This window comes from Monodelphis domestica, chromosome 5 (genome assembly GCF_027887165.1).
Source record: "Monodelphis domestica isolate mMonDom1 chromosome 5, mMonDom1.pri, whole genome shotgun sequence".
Taxonomy (NCBI): domain Eukaryota; kingdom Metazoa; phylum Chordata; class Mammalia; order Didelphimorphia; family Didelphidae; genus Monodelphis; species Monodelphis domestica.
The window spans coordinates 327,408,265-327,431,866 of NC_077231.1; the positions used below are offsets into that span (position 1 = coordinate 327,408,265).

The 23,602-nt window shown below is 39.2% G+C and overlaps 1 protein-coding gene across 10 annotated transcripts in view; it reads left to right on the forward strand.

The window, feature by feature from the left end:
- Window positions 1–23,602, forward strand: part of LOC103105060 (zinc finger protein 420-like) — a 165,941-nt gene that overhangs the window by 19,973 nt on the left and 122,366 nt on the right. For 8 of the 10 annotated variants that reach the window (XR_008912596.1, XM_007505954.3, XM_007505951.3 and 5 more), the window contains one exon: window positions 13,451–23,488. The exons of the other annotated variants lie outside the window; for them this stretch is intronic. Coding sequence is in view for 7 of the 8 variants with exons in the window: in XM_007505954.3 (XP_007506016.1) it covers window positions 13,451–14,784 (1,334 nt within the window). In the remaining variant the exon portion in view is untranslated. Of the gene's footprint in view, window positions 1–13,450; window positions 23,489–23,602 lie in introns of those variants that run through there. 10 annotated transcript variants of the gene reach the window in all.

Genomic DNA, 23,602 nt, shown 5'->3' on the forward strand with positions numbered 1-23,602 from the left:
AAAAATCCACTTCCTTGTAGTTCAGACCTTTCCCCTTCCCCAGAGGTAAAGCCAATGGCCAGGTGTTCCCAAGGTGTGGGCTCTTGGTAGGGAGCTCCTATCTGCCAGTAGGATTTTCATCCCAGGATCTCCCGTCTATAGGTCTGGCTCTCAATGTATTGAGTTAGCCAGCTACCCCTAGGTGAAATCACGATTTAAAGGCATGGGATGGTAGTCCTCAACTCCTTAATTTCCCCCCTTTAATCCCACACAGCTAGAAAGCACCCTCAGGATTAGTTTAAGGGGCTACTTCCCACACTGTGTTGTGCTGAGTGCAGAGAGACCTAAGAGCCTTCATCAGCTTCCCCACAGAAAAGTGCAGGCTGTTAGGGGCTGGGAAGACTTCGGAGTTCTCGTTTGAACTTCTGGAACAGCTTAGACCAGGCATTGTTCATGCAAAAAGGCTTCTTCCACCCTTATCCAAGCTAAAAGAAATGGGGAGGGATATGTGGGAAGAGGGTCCTTACTGATCCTAGCAGGCTCGAAAAAGAAAACTGCTCTGCTTCTCCGTCTCAGCCAAGGTGTGTCCCGCATATGAAAGCAGACGAGCAGCTCGGCTAGAAATCACCCTGTGCTATCCTAAACACTAACTCAAAACTCAGAAGAAAATTAATAATCCTAATTAACCCAGGTGGTTGCCATCTGTTATATTTTTTTTTTATTTTTTTTTTTAAATATATTTTATTTGATCATTTCCAAGCATTATTCGTTAAAGACATAGATCATTTTCTTTTCCTCCCCCCCACCCCCCATAGCCGACGCGTAAGTCCACTGGGCATTAGATGTTTTCTTGATTTGAACCCATTGCTTTGTTGATAGTATTTGCATTAGAGTGTTCATTTAAAGTCTATCCTCTGTCATGTCCCCTCAACCTCTGTATTCAGGCAGTTGCTTTTTCTCGGTGTTTCCACTCCCATAGTTTATCCTTTGCTTATGAATGGTGTTTTTTTTCTCCTGGATCCCTGAAAGTTGTTCAGGGACATTACACCGCCCCTAATGGAGAAGTCCATTACGTTCGATTATACCACAGTGTATTAGTCTCTGTGTACAATGTTCTCCTGGTTCTGCTCCTCTCGCTCTGCATCACTTCCTGGAGGTTGTTCCAGTCTCCATGGAACTTCTCCACTTTATTATTCCTTTGAGCACAATAGTATTCCATCACCAACATATACCACAGTTTGTTCAGCCATTCCCCAATTGATGGGCATCCCCTCGTTTTCCAGTTTTGGGCCACCACAAAGAGCGCAGCTATGAATATTTTTGTACAAGTCTTTGTGTCCATTATCTCTTTGGGGTACAGACCCAGCAGTGCTATGGCTGGGTCAAAGGGTAGATATTCCTTTGTCGCCCTTTGGGCATAGTTCCAAATTGCCCTCCAGAATGGTTGGATCAGTTCACAACTCCACCAGCAATGAATTAATGTCCCTACTTTGCCACATCCCCTCCAGCATTCATTACTTTCCTTTGCTGTTATGTTAGCCAATCTGCTAGGTGTGAGGTGATACCTCAGAGTTGTTTTGATTTGCATCTCTCTGATTATAAGAGATGTAGAACACTTCTTCATGTGCTTGTTAATAGTTTTGATTTCTTTATCTGAGAACTGCCTATCCATTTCCCTTGCCCATTTATCAATTGGAGAATGGCTTGATTTTTTGTACAATTGATTTAGCTCATTATAAATATGAGTAATTAAACCTTTGTCAGAGGTTTCTATGAAGATTTTTTCCCAATTTGTTGTTTCCCTTCTGATTTTAGTTATATTGGTTTTGTTTGTACAAAAGCTTTTTAGTTTGATGTAGTCAAAATTATTTATTTTACATTTTGTGATTCTTTCTATATCTTGCTTGGTTTTAAAGCCTTTCCCCTCCCAAAGGTCTGACATGTATACTATTCTGTGTTTACCCAATTTACTTATGGTTTCCTTCTTTATGTTTAAGTCGCTCACCCATTTTGAATTTATCTTGGTGTAGGGTGTGAGGTGTTGATCTATTCCTAGTCTCTCCCACACTGTCTTCCAATTTTCCCAGCAGTTTTTATCGAATAGTGGATTTTTGTCCCAAAAGCTGGGATCTTTGGGTTTATCGTATACTGTCTTGCTGAGGTCGCTTTCCCCCAGTCTATTCCACTGATCTTCCTTTCTGTTTCTTAGCCAGTACCAAATTGTTTTGATGACTGCTGCTTTGTAATATAGTTTGAGGTCTGGGACTGCAAGGCCCCCATCATATGTGGTTTTTTTTCATTATTTCCCTGGATATCCTTGATCTTTTGTTCTTCCAAATGAACTTTGTTATGGTTTTTTCTAAATCAGTGAAGAAGTATTTTGGTAGTTCAATGGGTATGGCACTAAATAGATAAATAAGTTTGGGTAGGATGGTCATTTTTATTATATTGGCTCGTCCTATCCATGAGCAGTTAATGTTTTTCCAATTGTTCAAGTCTAGTTTTAGTTGTGTGGCGAGTGTTTTGTAGTTGTGTTCATATAGTTCCTGTGTTTGTCTTGGGAGATAGATTCCTAGGTATTTTATTTTGTCTAAGGTGATTTTGAATGGGATTTCTCTTTCTAGTTCTTGCTGCTGAGCTGTGTTGGAGATATATAGAAAAGCTGATGATTTATGTGGGTTTATTTTGTATCCTGCAACTTTGCTAAAGTTGTTGATTATTTCAATTAGCTTTTTGGTTGAATCTCTAGGATTCTTTAAGTAGACCATCATGTCATCCGCAAAGAGTGATAACTTGGTCTCCTCCTTGCCTATTCTGATGCCTTCAATTTCTTTATCTTCTCTAATTGCTACTGCTAGTGTTTCTAGTACAATGTCAAATAGTAGAGGTGATAATGGGCATCCTTGTTTCACTCCTGATCTTATTGGGAATGCATCTAGTTTATCCCCATTGCAGATGATATTAGCTGTTGGTTTTAGATATATACTGTTTATTATTTTTAGGAATGACCCTTCTATTCCTATGCTTTCTAGTGTTTTTAATAGGAATGGGTGTTGTATTTTATCAAAGGCTTTTTCTGCATCTATTGAGATAATCATGTGGTTCTTGCTAGTTTGCTTGTTGATGTGGTCAATTATGTGGATGGTTTTCCTAATGTTGAACCAGCCCTGCATCCCTGGTATGAATCCTACTTGATCATGGTGAATGATCCTTCTGATCACTTGCTGGAGTCTTTTTGCTAGTATCCTATTTAAAATTTTTGCATCTATATTCATTAGGGAGATTGGTCTATAGTTTTCTTTCTCTGTTTTTGACCTGCCTGGTTTTGGAATCAGTACCATGTTTGTGTCGTAAAAGGAGTTTGGTAGAACTCCCTCTTTGCTTATTATGTCAAATAGTTTGTATAGTATTGGGGTTAACTGTTCTCTGAATGTTTGATAGAATTCACAGGTGAATCCATCAGGCCCTGGGGATTTTTTCTTAGGAAGTTCTTTGTTGGCTTGATGGATTTCAATTTCTGATATGGGATTATTTAAGAATTCTATTTCCTCTTCTGTTAGTCTAGGCAGTTTGTATTTTTGTATATATTCATCCATTTCTCCTAAATTGGTGTATTTATTGCCATATAATTGGGCAAAGTAATTTCTAATGATTGCCTTAATTTCCTCCTCATTGGAGGTGCTGTCCCCCTTTTCATCTTTAATGCTGTGAATTTGCTTTTCTTCCTTCCTTTTTTTAATTAGATTGACCAGTACTTTGTCTATTTTGTTTGTTTTTTCAAAGTACCAGCTTCTTGTCTTATTTATTAAATCAATAGTTCTATCACTTTCGATTTTATTAATTTCTCCCTTAATTTTTAGGATTTCTAATTTGGTTTTCTGCTGGGGGTTTTTAATTTGATCGCTTTCGAGTTTTTTCAATTGCATTTCCAATTGATTGATCTCTGCTCTCCCTTGTTTGTTAATATGAGCTTTCAGGGATATGAATTTGCCTCTGATTACCGCTTTGGCTGCATCCCAAAAGGTTTGAAAGGATGTTTCGCCATTGTCATTTTCCTTGATGAAATTATTAATTGTTTCTATGATTTCTTCTTTAGCTAAACGGTTTTGGAGTATCATATTGTTTAATTTCCAATTGGTTTTAGATTTGGTTTTCCATGTACCATTACTAATCATTATTTTTATTGCCTTGTGATCTGAGAAGGCTGCATTCATTATTTCTGCTTTTTTGCATTTGTGTGCTATGTTTCTGTGACCTAATGTATGGTCAATTTTTGTGAATGTGCCATGTGGTGCTGAGAAGAAGGTGTATTCCTTTTTATCCCTATTTATTTTTCTCCATATGTCTATTAATTCTAATTTTTCTAAGATTTCATTCACTTCTTTTACCTCTTTCTTATTTATTTTTTGATTTGATTTATCTAAATTTGATAATGGTTGGTTTAAGTCTCCCACTAGTATGGTTTTATTGTCTATTTCTTCCTTCAATTCTCCTAGTTTCTCCATTAGAAATTTGGGTGCTATATTATTTGGTGCATACATGTTGATTAATGATATTTCCTCATTGTCTAGAGTCCCTTTTAACAAAATATAATTACCTTCCCTATCCCTTTTGATCAGGTCTATTTTTGCATTGGCTTTATCAGATATCATGATTACCACTCCTGCCTTCTTTCTATCAGTTGAGGCCCAGAAGGTCTTACTCCATCCTTTAATTCTGACCTTGTGGGTGTCAACCCGCCTCATGTGTGTTTCTTGAAGACAACATATGGTAGGGTTTTGGATTCTAATCCATTCAGCTATTCGTCTACGTTTTATGGGTGAGTTCATCCCATTCACGTTCAAAGTTATGATTGTCATTTGTGGACTCCCTGGCATTTTGGTTGCCTTCCCTAATTCTAACCTTTTCTTCTTCGGCTCTACCTTTTAGTCCAGTGATTTACTTTGAATCAGTCCCCCTTGTCCCCTCCCTTGATGTTTCCCTTTTTAGTCCCTCCCTTTTTGTTCCCTACCCCTCCCCCCTCTCTTTCCCTCCCTTTTTGTTCTCCCTCTCCCCCTCCCCCCCTTGGTTTTCCCTTCTCCTTACCCTTGTTGGGTAAGATAGAATTCAAGATCCCAATGGATCTGGATGTTTTTCCCTCTCAGAGTTGATTTCCCTGAGATTGAGGTTTAAGTAAACCCCCCCCCCCCTCTCTTCCTCTCCTTCTTATAGGAGTTTTCTTCCCCTCCCCTTCCCCTGTGAATCTTTGTGTGAGAACCATTATTCTATTTGGTCTTTCTTTACCCCCTATTTATACATTACATTTTCCCCGCATATTAGTATACATAGGTTGATATAAATGTAGTCCTTATAGAAGAGAGTTTGAGTAAAAGAAGATAACATTTTTCCCCTTTCCTTAATATTTACCTTTTCAGGTATTCCTTGCTCTTTGATTTTCGGTATCAAACTTTCCACAGAGCTCTGGTCTTTTCTTTGCAAAAAGTTGGAAGTCTTCTATTTTGTTGAATGCCCATACTTTCCCTTGGAAGTATATAGTCAGTTTTGCTGGGTAGCTGATTCTTGGTTGGAGACCCAGCTCTCTTGCCTTTCTGAAGATCATGTTCCATGCCTTACGATCATTCAGCGTAGAACTTGCAAGGTCTTGTGTGACCCTGATTGGCATTCCTTTATATCTAAATTGTCTTTTTCTGGCTTCCTGTAGGATTTTTTCTTTTGTTTGATAGCTTTGGAATTTGGCAATTACATTCCTGGGAGTTGTCTTTTGGGGGTTTAGTGTAGAAGGTGTTCTGTGAGCTCTGTCAGTGGCTGTATTGCCCCCTTGTTCTAGAATCTCTGGGCAATTTTCTTTGATTATATCTTGTATCACCATGTCCAGTTTGGTGTTTATTTCTGGCTTTTCTGGGAGTCCAATTATTCTTAAATTTTCTCTTCTCCCCCTGTTTTCCAGATCTATCACCTTGTCGGTGAGATATTTTATGTTCTCTTCTAATTTCTTGGTGTTTTGGCTTTGCTTTATTAGTTCTTGCTTTAAAGCCTGGTTTTCTTTTACAGTTTGGTCAAACTGGTTTTGTAGATGCGTGAATTTCTTTTGCATCATTTCCCACTTTTCCTCCCAGAGGGCTTCCATCTTTTTGGTCCTTTCTGATTCAAATTCTTCATGTGTTTGTGGAGAGTTTCTATTTCCTTTGGAAGATTTTGGAGAATTTTCTTGTATATCTTCTTCTATCTGCTCTGTATTTTGTATTTTGGCTCCATAGAATGTGTCCAGAGTCGCCCCTTTCTTCTTATTTTTCTTGGTATTTTGGGGCTTCTGTGTTTCTGTGGAGTTTGTCATCTCTGAACGTGGAGGATTGGCTTTTCTTGTCTTTTTCTGGTGATCAGAGGCTTTAGTCCTGGGCAGATGTTGGTTCTATGAGCGTTCCCTGGGTTAAACTGAATATGCCTCACTGGAACTGGAATGGAAGGGTCGGACCACGCGGCCACACTCTCCCCCTGGCTCGATTTCCGGAAGTTGCCTTCAGAATCCCTGGCCGTGAGGCTGTTTCTTCGGCCTGCGGGGGGATGGGCTGCCTGCCGCTTCCCCAAGCTCCGAGAGCACAGACTTTCACTGAGACTTGGATAGCAGGATCCAGCCCGTGAGGCTGTCTTGCCCGCCCTGAGGGTTGCTGTTGTTTTGACCAGCTCTCTGCAGCGGAGGCCCCAGGCAGTAACTTTCACCCGGACCGACCAGCTCTTTGCAGCGGAGGCCCCAGGCAGTAACTTTCACCAGGACTGGGACTTGGGTAGAAGACCCTGAGGGTTGTTGTTCCTCAGACCCTGCTCTCTGAGCCCGGCTCGGCTGCCGCTTCCGGGAGCCTTGGACTCTGCGCTCCTAGCCCTGAGGTCCGAGGGATCTCGGGTTCTGGCTTTTAAGGGGAGCCGTACCTTTTGAACCGGGTCCAGGTCCAGGAGGAGGGTTCCCAGGGTCTGTGCTGTTGATCGTTTTGAATTTCGGCGCCTTAGGAGCTTCTAGTTTGAGATCGGTTGGGAAGGGTTTTCCGGAGATCTGAACTTCAGCTTTCTCTAAGCCGCCATCTTAACCGGAAGTCTCCCATCTGTTATATTTAAAATGAATAAATCTACCAGTTATTATTTTTCATAAGGTTTATTAATCACTTGAGATAGAGAGGTAGATAAGCATAGAGTTAAAGTCTTTTCCTTACTCTTAAGTTCTGACCATGTGCAGCCATCATTCTGAATCTCTCTCCCTCACCTCTGCTCCAACCCATTCTTAGTGCCAAAAAGCCCAATTGGGCTCTGCCCATTCTCTTTTATTGATGTTTACAGAGGCTCATGGATGCAACTCTGGCATTTGAAGAATGTTGACGAACTGGTCAGCAACCTAGGAGGGGAAGGTGATGAAATCTTCTCGACACATTTCCCTAAATCATCAGCCTAGGCCCTTATCTGTTCTCTGGGGCTCAGTCTTAGTCCTGTTCTTGGACAATCAGGTGGCCATAGCACCTCACTTAAAGGAGATGAAACTTAGAGAGAAGCCTCTGGGATCTTTAGGATTGGGTCTTCTCTAGTTCCAATGGAGTTACTATTGACTGCTGAGAAATAGGGGCAAGAGAGAGACAGAAACAGGGCTGATTCCAGAGCATGCATTTTTCTTCCAGGAGAGAGACCAGAATGCAAGGATCCTGGTAGAGCTTGGGCCTGACATAAGCTCTGGGCCCAGTCAGTAAAAATGGATTAAATATAAAATAGGTTCTAGGAACCATGCTAAGCCCTGAGGATGCAAAGGAAGGACAATACCAGTGTGGGCTGTCCTGGAGCTCACTATTTAGAACCCACCATGGAGATTGTTTAAAAAGAAGCAACAGATCCTGAATCTCATTCTTGAGATGATCCAGGGAGAAAAGAGTGTTGGAGAATGGAAATGCATTTCATTCAATAGGGAAATAAGGAAATAGAATAATGAAGACATTTAAGGAGGAAAGCAATCAAAAGAGGAAAAAAAATTCTCCTGATAAAAATAAGTCACCATTTGCATATAGCCTCCATTATGTGTCACACACTTTATAAATACTATCTCATTTGATTCTCATAGGAATCCTAGGAGTCACTTAATAGATATTATGACCATGTTATGGTTTGAGGAGACTGAGACAGAGCTCTCATGAATGACCAGAGTTAAAAGTACTAGCAGGTTTCTGAGGTAGAATTAGAATGCACCCCATCTTTATTGGGGTTTTTAGGAAATCATGAAAATGTTGACATCTATATGAGGTAGAAAATAGGAAGAGAATTGTACAAACTTTCTTGGATAAGGAATGAAAATTCTTTTTTGGTTTTAGCTCTCTAACAAGTCAACAAAATGAAATGCTACCTACCTTGTGAAAGATTTGTTTTCCATTGATTCACGACAGTGTATTAAGTGATAAATGTACTTGGAGATCAAAGGCATAGATTGCTTTGTTGATTTTTTTTTTAACAGTTCAAAACCTTTGTAAGGATGGAATTTCATTTTTCTCCACTCTCACTGAAACTACTGAATGATGTGAATCTTAAAATTTCTCAACTCTACCTTGGAACATTATCTTAAGGTTATGGTTAAGGCTATTCCCATTTAAACAATGGAGGTACTTGATCAGGAATGTATTGGGAACTTTACATTACTCCATCCATACTTAGGCACACCCTAGGGGAAGATAAAGATGTAAAACTCCTTAGTGAACAATGAAGGTATCTAATGCATACTTATAGTGAGGCCAAAGCCCTTAAGCTGGGTCCATTTTTAGATCTAATACAAAAGGGTGCTAAGTACCTATGAAGGCTAAATTAATCACTACAAGGTCAGGCAACTTGCAAGGGACAACCTTATCGAAGAGGTGTGAAATACTCTGAAGTTTTAGTCTACCCAGAGAAGGTGATAACAAGATGTGAATTAAGAATGGTCAGTCCTTTGGAAAACGTCTACTGTGATTGGTAGATGTGAAAATTTAGGGAAGGTGACATAGAAAATTCTCTTTAAAAGGAGGTCAGAGAGTTTGGATCAGTTGAGCTCAGGAGCTGAACTGGAGGGTCTCTCTGAACACTAGAGTTTTGCTTGGGACAATCTTGTGGTGAGTGATTAAAGACTGACTTAATTTTCTCTCTTAAAAGAAAGGCCTAGGCCATTGGTCTAGGCCCTAGTTTTCCTATTATTTCCTCTTACTCTGTCTCTCTTTAATTCCTTCATTTGTATTAGTTAAAATCTCCATAAAACCCAGCTGACTTGGGTATTTCATATTTGGGAATTTTTCCCATGGTGACCACTTTATTTCTTTCTTTCCCATTTTTAATAGATTGTAGTATAATAATGATTCACATTTATAGTTCTTGAAGATTAATAACCTATTTTCAGATAAAAATACTGAGGTTTTGAGAAGTTAAGGGACTTACCAATGCTACTAAATGTCTTAGAATACATTTTTAAAAAATTTTATACATTATTTTATTTGGTAATTTTCCAACGTTATTCCTTGGAAACAAAGATCATTTTCTTTTCCTCCCCCCCTCCCACTGCCCCTCCCATAGCCAACGTGCTATTCCACTAGGTATCACATGTGTCCTTGATTTGAACCCATTTCCATGTTGTTGGTATTTGCCTTAGGGTGTTCATTTAGAGTCTCTCCTCAGACATGTCCCTCAACCCCTGTAGTAAAGCAGTTGCTTTTCTTCAGTGTTTTTACTCCCACAGTTTGTCCTCTGCTTGTGGATAGTGTTTTTTCTCCTGGATCCCTGCAGAATGTTCAGGGACATTACACTGCCACTAATGGAGAAGTCCATTACATTCGATTGTACCACAGTGTATCAGTCTCTGTGTACAATGTTCTCCTGGTTCTGTTCCTCTCGCTCTGCATCAATTTCTGGAGGTTGTTCCAGTTCCCATGGAATTTCTCCACTTTATTATTCCTTTGAGCACAATAGTATTCCATCACCAACATAGACCACAATTTGTTCAGCCATTTCCCAATAGAAGGGCATCCCCTCATTTTCCAATTTTTGGCCACCACAAAGAGTGCAGCTATGAATATTTTTGTACAAGTCTATTTCCTTATTGTCTCTTTGGGGTACAAGCCCAGCAGGGCTATGGCTGGATCAAAGGGCAGACAGTCTTTTAGCGCCCTTTGGGCAGAGTTCCAAATTGCCCTCCAGAATGGTTGGATCAGTTCACAACTCCACCAGCAATGAATTAATGTCCCAACTTTGCCACATCCCCTACAACATTCACTGCTTTCCATAGCTGTCATGTTAGCCAATCTGCTAGGTGTGAGGTGGTACCTCAGAGTTGTTTTGATTTGCATCTCTCTGATTATAAGAGATTTAGAGCACTTTTTCATGTGCTTATTAATGATTTTCATTTCTTTGACTTAAAATTGCCTATTCATGTCCCTTGCCCATTTATGAATTGGAGAATGGCTTGATTTTTATACAATTGATTTAGCTCTTTGTAAATTTGAGTAATTAGACCTTTGTCAGAAGTTTTTGTTAGGAAGATTCTATCCCAGTATGTTACTTCCCTTCTTCCCTTCTAATTTTGGTTACATTGGTTTTATTTGTACAAAACCTTTTAAATTTGATATAGTCAAAATTATTGATTTTACATTTTGTGACTCTTTCTAAGTTTTTTCTTGGTTTTAAAACCTTTACCTTCCCAAATGTCTAACATGTATACTATTCTGAGTTCACATAATTTACTTATAGTTTCCTTCTTTATGTTCAAGGTATTCACCCATTCTGAGTTTATCTTGGTGTAGGGTGTGAGGTGTTGATCCAAACCTAATCTCTCTCACATTGTCTTCCAGTTTTCCCAGCAGTTTTTGTCAAATAGTGGGTTTTTGTGCCAAAAGCTGGGATCTTTGGGTTTGTCATATACTGTCTTGCTGAGGTCACTTACCCCACACTTTATTTTTAATATAAAATCAAGACACTAAAAATTATCTTTATGTTTTTGGAAATTCAAAGTCTTGAAACCCATATTTTCGCGGTCACAGTTTATGGCAACCACTCTTTTGTCTGTAACAATGACTAGCCTGTGTTGCCAACCGATGCCTTTAAGAAGGTCCCAATCAGAAGAACAAGAACTTAAGTGGTAAATAAGTTCAAGTCAGAAAAAAAAAACATAGCATTGCAGTGAGTAGGCAGTAAATGACTGTTTTTGTTAAAAAGGTTATGGTCAGTGATGGTTTCATAAGGGCCTTTACTCTGCATGTCTAGCGCCCAGGGTTTACAAAGATCCTGCTTTCTCTGTTGCAAGAATGAAAACCCAGGTAACATCCTGATCTCATGATTATAAACTTGATGAGATTCAATTACATGGCAACCCAGGAATGGGACAGCTACCCACATGTAGTGAGTCACTGAGAGTGTGTGCTTGCCTGAAAGTTAGGAAATAATTTGATATCAAGTTGAGAAACTAAAAAAATGTTATGATTAGAAGCAGTTTGATGTCATCATTGAATACCCCTCAAAGCATCATATTCCTAGTTATGATCATTTGGAATCACTGCAGGGAAAACCCTCATTATATTTGAAATACTTGTCCAAGAGGAAAAATAGTTATAACAAAATTGGACAATTATTTACTGCTTAAGGTTCTAGTAACTTATTTTTAGCTCGTTGGTTAGAGCATTATCTGAAATCTCTAAAAGGCTTATGAACCACTGAATGGGAAGGGTGCAAAAGGACTTATAATGAAGTATGCAACCAGTTTCCTTAAAAAAGGATGATGGACTCAGTTTACTGTATGAGACATTTTTAAACATGGGAAATGCCATGTCTTTTTTTTTTAATTTATTTTGTTTAGATTTTATTTAGTAGGAATTTTATCATAGTGAAAAGAGGCATTATGGCCCCTGAAATAGTGTGGTACACTGAGCTTTAATGGATACCTAAGTGTTCCTCAGTGAAGTAAGGCAGATGAGCCTTATCCACTGCAGCCAGTGTGCAAACCAGGCCTCCAGGCAATTGTTGGTAAAAGTTATAGGGTTTATTTGTTAACAGTAGGAATGGAGGATTATGGATGAGGGGTCCCTCACCACTATGAATTCTTTCTATTCCCACCTTCTAAGTTTCCCTCACAAGAAACATTTCTTTTGATTGATGCTTCCTAAGCCCTTTTCCTGTCACTGGCTAATCTTTCTGAAGCCCTTTCTGTCTCTACCTGACTATTAGTCCTCTTTGGTATTTTTTCACAAAAGATAATGGTTCTCCAAGATGACCAGGGAATGAACTGAGTTCAACCCAGCTGGGCCAGGTCCTAAGCTGGGCCTCAAGCCTCATACCAACACTGACTCTTGATAACAAGGTCTGTATCCAGTTTGATGATATAAAAGATTTTATACAAATGTCTTTTTTCCAGTAAGGAAAAGTTCTTGCCAGAAGGTCCAAAGGTTTCCCTTCAACCTTACTACTAGATTTGTTATCACCAGGATCAATAGAGTTCTTAGTTGCTTCTTCTCAGCTCTATGAAACAGGAAGCCCTTTCAATTGGCCAGTGATCCTTCAGATCATCTCCCCAGATTCTAGAATCTCTGTTCTCAGCATTTCTAGCATGTGGCCAGAGCCAGCCTGGCCTCTACAAAACCAAATTCTCATACTTAACCCCATTTCTCTATCATTTTCATCCTAACACTCCTCTCAAGAAGTAGGGAACGGGAGCAGCTAATTGGCTCAGTGGATTGAGAGCCAGGCCTAGAGATGGGAGTTCTGGGTTCAAACCTGGCCTCAGATGTTTCCTAGCTGTGTGACCCTGAGAAAATCACTTGACCCCCATTCATTTGTCTTAGAACTAATACATAGTGTTGATTTTAAGACAGAAGGTAAGGGTTTTTTTTTTTAAGTAGGGAACAGAACAAAATCTTTTATGCCTTGGGTAAATGCAAAAAAGTGCATTTTCTTCCTTTGATCTAAGATACTGCAACAAAAAAGCAATCACGAAGGAAAATACTTAATGCTTACATAAAACCCAGATAATAAAATAATAGGAATATTTAGTATACATGCACCCAGTGGTATTTAGGGTTAGGGTTAGGGTTAGGGTTAGGCAATGAAAATGACAGCAAAAGGGAAAGATTAAAAGTGAATTTTCTAGTTCTGTGGACAGAGAAGCTGCTAGGATTTGGGTCAAACCACTCAGCCAACTATTCTGAGATTATGGTCTGAGAGAGGAATGTAATAATGCTAGCCTTGCCAAAATCACAGATTTGTTATGAAGAGCCAATGAGATTATATGTGAAACTCTTTGCTAATTAAATTATTCTTTAGACTTGTGTTAATGGCATTTTCAAATGATGTTTTGTGCCCATTTACATTTGAAGGCTTTTCGTTTTACCTGAAGAAATAGGATAGAAAGCAGTTTATGTTCTGTCAGTAGAAGAAAGGAGATAGTTATATGTGTGTCTATGTGAGTATACATGTATATTTTACTATTTGTTTCTTTCAGAAGAAGATATCAGACTGGAAATAAAGGCAATTCCAACAGAGGAGAGCCTTTCTGTGAAAGAAAGGGACCAACAAAGATTCATGAGAGGTGGTCCTTATAATTGTGTTGTATCTCAAAATTCATCCCTCATTGAATATCAAAGAATGCACACTGAGCAAAATTCTAGTGAATGTAAACAGTGTGGAAAGACTTTTATGCACAAAGCCAGTCTTGCTGGTCATCAGAGAATCCACTCTGGTGAGAAATCTTATGAATGCAAGCACTGTGGAAAGGCATTTAGGGGAAACTCTGAACTTGCCCTACATCAAAGAATCCACCCTGGGGAGAAACCTTGTGAGTACAAGCAATGCAGAAGGACATTTTCTGGGAGTGCTAGTCTTGCTCAACATCAGAGAATTCACACTGGGGAGAAACCTTTTGAATGTAAGCAATGTGGAAAGACATTTAGACAAATATCCAGTCTTGTTCGACATCATAGGATCCATTCTGCTGAGAAATTTTATGAAGGCAAGCAATGTGGAAAGACTTTCAGTCGCAGCTCCTATCTTGCTGACCATCAGAAAATCCACACGGGAGAGAAGCCTTTTGAATGTAAGGAATGCAAAAGGACATTTAGTCAGAGCTCAAAACTTGCTCAGCATCAGAGAATCCACACTGTTGAGAAATCTAATGAATGCAAGCAGTGTGGAAAGACATTCAGTGGGAGCTACTATCTTGCTGACCATCAGAGAATCCACACTGGTGAGAAACCTTATGAATGCAAGCAATGTGGAAAGACATTCCGTCAGGCCTCCAATCTTGTTGTACATCTGAGAATCCACACTGGGGAGAAACCTTTTCAATGCAAGCAATGTGGAAAGACATTCAGGGAGAACTCCAAGCTTACTCTACATTGGAGAATCCATACTGGTGAGAAACCTTTTGAATGCAATCGATGTGGAAAGACCTTCCGTCAGAGCTCTAGTCTTGCTCGACATCAGAGAATCCATACTGGAGAGAAACCTTTTGAATGCAAGCAATGTGGAAAGACATTCCGTCAGAGTTCTAGTCTTGCTCGACATCAGAGAATCCATTCTGGTGAGAAACCTTATGAATGCAAGCAATGTAGGAAGAAATTCAGTCGCAGCTGCTATCTTGCTGACCATCAGAGAATCCACACTGGTGAGAAACCTTATGAATGCAGGCAATGTGGAAAGACATTCTGGGAGAGCTCCTGTCTTGCTCGACATCAGAGAATCCACACTGGTGAGAAACCTTATGAATGCAAGCAATGTGGAAAGACATTTAGGGATAACTCCTGTCTTTCTCGACATCAGAAAATCCACATTGTTTAGAAACCTTATGAATGCAATCAATGTGGAAAGCCATTCATTGAAATGGAGATCCCATCTTGTTCAGCAGCAGATCATCCCTGCTGGTGAAAAACCTTATAATGCTATCAATGTGGAAAGACATTCAGATAGAGCTTTAGTCTTACTGTAGATCAGAAAATCCACACTGGTGAAGATTTTTATGAATATAATAAATGTTAAAATACATTAATAGGATGCTGAAGTCTTGTACATCAGAGAGTCAAAACTGGGCAAAAACTTTTTGAATGAAAGCAACATGGAAAACCATTCACATGGAGCTCTACTTGTGTACATCAGAGAAACCACAATCATTCACATAGAGCTCTTACCTTGCTCAAAATCAGACAATTTAGTGTAATAATTAAAAATGTTACCAAATTGTAATGCTTAAAACTAAAATCATGAAGCTTTAACAATTTAGGCTAATCAAAGTAGAAATAGTAAAAAGAGGGAAATGTAGGAAGGAGGTAGAGAATTGCCTAGCCCATCACCCTAAGTGCTGCTGCAATTTCCCCCCAACAGGGGTCCAATCTCCAATCAGAAGTTTGAGAGAGTCTCTTCATCAAGAGTCCCCAGAGTAAGAGCCTTGTGAGAAGGGACTGTCTTTTACAGTTCTTTGCATTCCTAGCTAAGACCTATCACAGTGTCTAGCCCATAGAAGGTACTTAACATTGACTGATGACTAGTTGCTAATATTACAACAATAAAGCCTGCAACTCATCCATATTTATCTGCCCTACATGGTCCTAATCCCATGTTGGGAAATCTATGGCATCAGTAATACCATATTATCATAGTTGATGATAGACAGTAATATCAATGTTTTATGATACCCTTTCAAGGATAAGTTCTTTTAAAACTTGATTGATTAAAAAATTATATCAAGAGAAATGACAGCAACTCCTCTTTGGGATGAGAGATTGAAAAAATAAAAATTAGTAGAGTTTTTGTTTGTTCCCATGTCACTAATGCCAGAATCTCAATCAAGAGTTCTCACTTCCTTCTGGGTTTCCCCTTATAAACAGTTTTCTCCATCCACTAGTTCTCCCACATCACATCTCAGGAACTAGTCATAGTTCTTTAATTTGCCTGGCACCACCCAGGGAGTCACTGCCTTTGGGATCAATTTTCCTAGGGTGTGTCAATGGTAAAGGATCTTCAAGTTAATGACTAATGTCAAAGGTTGCTGATTAATTATATTGAAGAAAACAGTGAGGCTAATTCCCTTTTCACACTAGTATATTATAAGCTATTCTAAGATTAGGTCCAAATGGGTGTATTATTTAGACCTAAAGTGTGATACCATAAGCAAATTAAGAAGTATAGAATAGTTTACCTTTTAGATCGATATATTCATAATGGAAGAATTTATGAGCAAATAGATAACATGAGATTATATTGTGAAACCTTAAAATTTCACAGACTTATGAATGTTAAAAATTTTACTCCACATTGAGGAATTCTCCAATTCCCTACTTGAAATAATTCCCTACCAGATAGTGAGAACTCTACTTGAATGTGAAACCTCCTTGCTATGGGAGTATCCCTACTCCACCCCTACTTAAGACTGCGTTAGGGGAGAAAACTCCTTGCCATGGGAGGACCTCGATTCCACCCATACTTAAGACTGCTTTAGGGCAGAAAACTCCTTGTTAAACAATGAAAGTACTTGAAAACCATACTTATAAGGGAAAGGAGTTCTTTTGAGCCATGCCTGTTTTTGGAATTGATACAATGGGATGCTAGGTGCCTATAAAAGTGGGCAACTTGCAAACTACTTAGACCTAAAAGATGAAAACTTACTCAGAGGTTTTCTCTTAATGAAATTAGTCGACACAGCAGCATTTTTTCCTGATTTACTAAAGAGATTAATCTACTCAGCTGTGAATTCAAAATGGGCTGTCTTTTGGAGAACATCTACAGTGATTGGTACATGGAAGAACTTAGGGGAGGTGACATAGGAGATTTTGCCCTTAAAAATAAAGAGCTCAGAGAAGAGCTAGAAGTCATTCTGAAACATTCAGATTGAGGAGGTCATTCTGAAACATTCAGATTGAGGAGGACTCATTCTGAAACATTCAGATTGAGGAAGGACTGATTCTGAAACATTCAGATGGAGGAGGGAGCTGGTGAAAGCAGCTGAGATGATGCTGGCCTGGTGTCACTAGAATCCTTGCTTAGGCAGACCTTGTGGTGAGTGTTAAAAGAGTGACTGACTGATCTCTCTCTCTTAAGACTCAGGTCTAGGCCATGTTGGCTTAAGGCCCTTCATACTTATTTCCTTTTTCTCTCTTTCTCTATTTTCTTTAATTCCACATTTGTATTAATTAAAATCTCTCTAAAACCCAGTTGACTTGGGTATTTGAGTAATTGGGAATATTTCCCTGGCGACCACCTTATATTTGATTTAAAAACCAAGACACTGCAGTGAAACATATTTTCTGTGGTCAAATTTACTCACCCTCTCTTATATCTATCACAGTTTATATCTTCCACTATTTTAACTCACTACAGTTTATGGGCTTCACTATTTTAAATCTCACATTATTAAATTCAAAATGTATTATTTGTTTTAAAAAGTATGTCCAGTTAAACACATATGTTTTTTTAACATTCTAACCATACTCCCAAATACTTAATCATTTCATGGCATCTAGATCTAAAGAGGAGTTAATTTAATAAAGGAATAATATCTTTGCTGTATAGAAATAATTTTTAGTTAGCATAATTTCATATGCAACATTGTGCTAAAATCCCTATTAAAAAAACTAAAAGAAGAAATGATGTAGATTTTAAATATGAAATAAAATGATTGACAAATGACTTCAATTATCTTACACAGAAAATCACCATGCATCTATCAGGTTGACGCTCTGGATTGATTACATTCAGAGACCTGTGTCACTTACATATCAGATTTCAAGCATATTTTGCATTTATTGGTACTTATTTAAGGTCAAATATAGTCACATGTGAATTTAAGTGACAATACATTATAATCTCTTTTGAGACAGTCCCATCAACTCTATATTCACCTTTATAAATGGCACCCTATAGAATCTTTTGCTGCCAGCACCTCAAATGATAAAGACTTATACTTTCAGTTATTCTACTGCCCAGGATTTATGGCAATCTTCCTGATCAGAAAAAAGAGGGTTTGAGTCCTGGGGATAAAAGAGGGAAAGAGGCAGGTGTTGAAGAGATGGGGAAAATGGAGCCCCATAGATAACCATTTTGGTGGTTTTAATGACCTAGGTAGAATTCAATCCCTGGGGCAGAATTTGGAGGCCTGAGGAAGAAGTAGGTCTAGGACTCTCAGTAGGCAAGCTCTAAGAGTTTTACGGACCAGGAGAAACTTCTCAGAAAGTGAAATTTTACCTGGGAAGACTGAATCCAAGAGGTCAAGGTGAGCATGGAGCACATAGAGTGGAGACAATTAAGGGAAATGTAGAGTTAGAAGGTGGAGGGTCTCAACCAAGAGTCAGTCAGGAGGCCAGTATCCCTGGGTCAGAGACAGAGTAAAGTTGTGGGAGAAACATACCCAAATTTGTAACAGGATCTCAGCCCAAGAATGGGAGACTCAAAACTTCAATCCTGAAGTAAGAAAAGAGTGTTATTTGAAGAAGTAGTTTATGGTGGAACAATAACTGATGGCCTAGTTTGGCGCCTTATCAGGTAGCCTTAGGGCTGTTGGACAAGCATAGGGGCTAGCAGATTAGTCTCTTTGGAGGTGGTAGTATAGAGTAGTAGCTCTGCTATAGAGTGGAAATTTCATGTATGGAGTAGCAGCCCCAGCTGTAGAATAGTAGCTTCCCAGCTCTATGGATTAGGGCTGCCATATTTTTAGAACAAGGGATCTTGTTTCCCACTGCAGAGAAATCTTCACCTTTCCTGAAAACCTTGGAAGGTGGGCATGGTGAAATTCAGATGGAGGTGTGTTTTGGGTTTCATGTCATATTGAATAAGGACCATGCACAAATTTTGGGTATTCCTCAGGAATTCCAGAGTCCCCAGTGCATAGGTCCCTCATGGGGTGAATCGAACTCTCTTTGTCTCTCAATCAGCAACTTTTAAGTTAATCAATCAAAAACTTAAGTACCCCTACTTAGTACCTTACCAGTCACTAACTATGAGAGTTCACAATTCACTTACTAGAATAGATGACAACTCCAGAGGTCACTGCCCACTCCTAGGGAAGTGCTAGGCAAATTGAAAGATTGCAATTGGTTCCTGTCAAGTGGGGAGAGAAAGGAAATGATATTGACAAAACTGCTTTAAAAGGCCAGTTCAAGGATTCAATCATACTCTCTCTTCATTGGTGAGCCAGACTGGAGGAGAAGACTCTTTACCTGGACCTTGGTCAGCTTGAGGTGGTGAGTGGAGTAATTCCTTCCTTGGTTCCTCAGTGAGGAGAACTTCTCTGACTTTTGGCACTTCAGTGGGACAATCCCTTCAGTGTTAGTTCTGGTGATATTCTTGGTGGTCTTAGCCTTGTGTACGTTGAGGGATCTCAGCAGATTCTTCAGTGTCTCCTGGCTCTTTGGATTTTGGCTTCCTAATTAGGACTTTGGATTCTGGTGAGATTCACTTTCAGATTTGCATTTGCAGTATGGAGACATTAAGATTAAATTCAAGGTATTGGTAGCTAGGCAGTATTTTCTGTCTCTATCTACATTTTCCTACTTTTACTATTTCCACCTCTTTGTAAATAAAGTTGCTAAAAGTCATTTTTGACTTAAACTGTGATATTTTTAAATTGGCGACCACTCTATTACTTTAGAATTTTCATATTTAGCATAAAACCTAAATTTAAATTCTTATACCATTGTTCCCCATTGTCCACCTTATCATTGGTCAATGAGGGATAAGTCTCTGCCCTTTTGGAATGAGAACATGGTGTAAAAATGGAGATTTGAACCCGGACTTCAATCCCCAGAAGTCCTTGCTATAGTTCCCAAGATGCCCTCTAATCTCACTGAGATCCTCACCTGGGCGAGATCAAAATTTCTATTTAAACTGGCTGTAAAGCCTACTGAGCTCTCTTCCTACTTCTGCTTTGGAGCACACGCGGTTCTCTACCTGGCAGGCAAGATGTGAGTGGTTGTGAATGGGCTCTCTGGGCCTAAACATGTGCTTTCTTATTTTCTATTTTCTTTATTTCTTAATCTTAAACAAACCTCTAAAAACATAATACTTTTAGCAGAGAAACTAATTTTAAATGCTACAATGGGGGGAGGGGAGGTGGTACATTGGAGGACCACTAACAGTATTTAATTATATGTTACAATTCTAAGAGCAATATGAATACTTTAGTACTCATATTTAGTACAATTATGCACAAAACTGATGCCCAGTATAGAATATTATAGATCCAATGCATATAATGGGGAATTATTCAATCTGTAATTCATGTTTGAATGATGCTGAAACTACAAGGTTTGCAGTTGAGGTTTAACCAGTTCTAACTAGGAAACTATGAGGGTCTCTTTCCTATTATTATCCCTCACTGCTGCTATCAGGCCACATAAGAGTGAAGTATAAAAAGTCTAGAAAGGGAATTAGGGAATTCCCCATGATGAAGAGCAGGGCTTTGCAAATAGAGCCAGGCAGAATCTTGAGGTCCTGACTCAGGGAACTGCTGGAGGAAAGGGCCCATCCTGGAGCTTCAGGGGATGGCCAGAGTGGGGCCCTTAGGTCTGAAAAGACCCACCTAGAGGAGGCTGGCTGTAAGCAGGAACCTGAGGAGTTGAGATTACTCTGCCTTTTGGAAACCAACTTTTCAGGTACAAGTCCTAGGTAAGTCTGGGCCAGGAAGCCAGAAGGCACCAGACTTCTGCTGGCTACCCTTTCCTTTGAGCCTCATTCCCCACTTCTTACCTCATGGTGAGCATCTTCTGTGGCAATCAGGAACATGGCTCTCTTAGAACTAACTGCTGGCTGTCCACACTCACATTTACATCCTAAATGCCACAGGACACCATCCTCAATTTTGCCATTGAATCACACTACCTTCACATATCCCCTGTACCAGCTCTTGGTTAGAGATTTGGTTATACTGCCTTCATCACAGGTCACCTGTGAATTCATAATTTATGAAATGGAGACAGCCATGCCTTATTCTATGGGTACTCCATAGTAAAGATCAGGATTGGTATTCAGAAGGTGGCAGCAATCATTTTAATGAGACTCATAGACAAGTAGTGAAAACTTGAAAGGGATAAAGAGGTAGAGGTGTGCCTCAGATGGGGGAATGTGATAGAGAAGGGAGTCTGAATGGAGAAAAAGATGAGGAAGGGGGAAAGCAGAGGGTATCACTCACAGAACCATGGACTAGAGTTGGAATTACTAAGAAGCCTAGACCCCAAGAAGATGAGAGAGGGCTTGGGGAAGGAGTTTGGGTCTCTTTTTTATGCTTTTTGGTAGGGGAAGCATGGAACAGACCAGTTCCTCTCTGTGCCACCTTGGGATAAGTTCATTGCCATATCCAAATCATCTCTAAGTTACTGGTAAAATTTCAAAGTCACCATCCCAAAGTCATGAAGCTCTTTTGGTGTTCTGCTGGTCTGAAACTGATGATTCTTTACTGGAATGGATCTGGGATTTACAGATCAGAGGATCTAAGACCTTGCTTAGCACTACCTATATGGTTTCTCCTAATTTGGCACACATTACTAGGATGTGAATGGTAACAAACATGTGATCCAATTTGTAAATTATGCTCCTTTGATCTTTGGTATGATTTGTAGGTGACTTCCAGGTTCCCCTTTGTAACCTTATTTCCTGCTAAAGTTTTCTTATTGACTAGTCCTATTTAATAGAGGGAGTGGGCAGCAGGAACAGAATGAGACAAAATTTTAAGATAATCCATCCCCTGGTCTGCTGTCCACATTCATGCACCACCATGTCTAGAGAGTAATCTCACCAAAATCATAGCAAAAATAACAACATAAAAAAATCATGACAGAGAAGTGCAGGCTACCCACCCCTCATCTAATACAATGGGTTCTGAGCCTAAGCACAGGACAACTTTGAGACACTAAGACCCTACCCAAGTCAACAGCAGAACATCCCATGCCCAACCCTTGAAATCACAGGCTCTGGTATTGGGCCACAGTGAGGTCCCCAAATCTATGACATATAAGTGTGAGAACCCCTACCCTCTTATATGAGGATTAGATTTTAATGTCAGGTATAGTGTTGAGTTAATGTTAATTGTGGTTTCAGATAGATAACTAATGATATCATAGGTGATAATATCAATAGGTTTGTAATTATTTTAGTATAAGTATTAAGGTTTTGAATTAAGTAAATAATTGCTTTAGCATAGGCTTTTGTGTCAGCCTTGTAATAATAGACTAATTAATAAGATGGCCGGAAGTTTTCCTTGCCAAAAAGAACAATGCTGCCTTTGTGATAAAGACCTTGTTAAAAGAAATCATTCCCAGATTTAATTTACTCAGACAGAGAAGACTCACTTCACAAATCAAATCTTATAAGAAGTGTATAAAAATTTGGGAACGGAAAGGAATTATCACACTATATATCACCCAGCTAGTGCAGGCTAAGTAGAATGGTTAAACAGAGAAGTAAAATCACTAGTAGGCAAACTCTGTACAGAAACTCACCTCAAATGGACATATGTTTTGCCATTAGTGTTATTTCATCTAAGAACCAAACCGAGTAGAGATTTGCACATTCTCCCCATATGAAATGCTTTATGGTCATGCAAGTTGGCAAGGGAGAGCTTGTAAGCTGGCATACATCTCGATGGTAGGAGGAGAATGCCAGCTACACAAATACATACAGGCATTACAAAAGAGACTAGAAGAATTGCACAAAATGGACTTAATCCAGGAAAGAGTTCCTTTAGATTATGCATCACACAACATTGCACCAGGTGACACTGCCTACATCAAGAACTTTAATAGAAAATCAGTAACAGACCAAAAATGGAATGAACCACATGAGGTTTTGGTCACTACTCTGTCAGCAATAAAAATTTTGGGGAAACATCCTTGCTTTCACGTTTCCAACATAAAGCAACAGAAAGCCATGACTAATAGAGACCATCCAAAAAAGGGATGGAGCAGGAAGTGATGAGGACTAAACAAATAACTGCTATACAATGACATACTTTACACAAACTAGATAAAAAATACATAGATTCCAGTGCAGGAGCGGAGGAGAGAGAGAGGAGAGATCCCAGCTGACAAGATGTAGACAAAAGACAAAATGATCAACATCCACAGAAGAAGAAGAAGAGGAGAATCAGAGATAGAAGGAAGAAAAGAATTACAATCCAAAAGAGAACTGTGCAAGCTGATATGGACAGCTAAAACTTTGAACTATGCACATACAACTATGAAGAGATAGAAGAAGAGCTATGTAAGATGTGTGGCAAAAACACAAATTAGGGAAATGCATCCAACAGAGTCCATAACAGTAAAGACAGAAGCTGAACACTTCGGTCAACATGCAGACAAAGGACAACACGCAACTCTGAGTGAGTATATGCATCCACCACAACATGGAAGAGCAAAGACACAACACAAACTGATCTATAAGGACCTTGTCTAGGTAAACAAGTGCCCAAGTTTGCAAAATGCAAATATGTAAATATGTAAATATGTAAATATTAGATCCTATAAGGTCTTAGTCAAATAAAAAGATCTGTTTTTTTGTTTGACTTTTTTTTTCCTGTTTGACTAACGCCAAATAAGGGCTATGTATACATTGTATATGTATGCAAATGTTGTAAAAGGTATAAATACATGTACCATAGTTGAAAAGTAACTGTAGG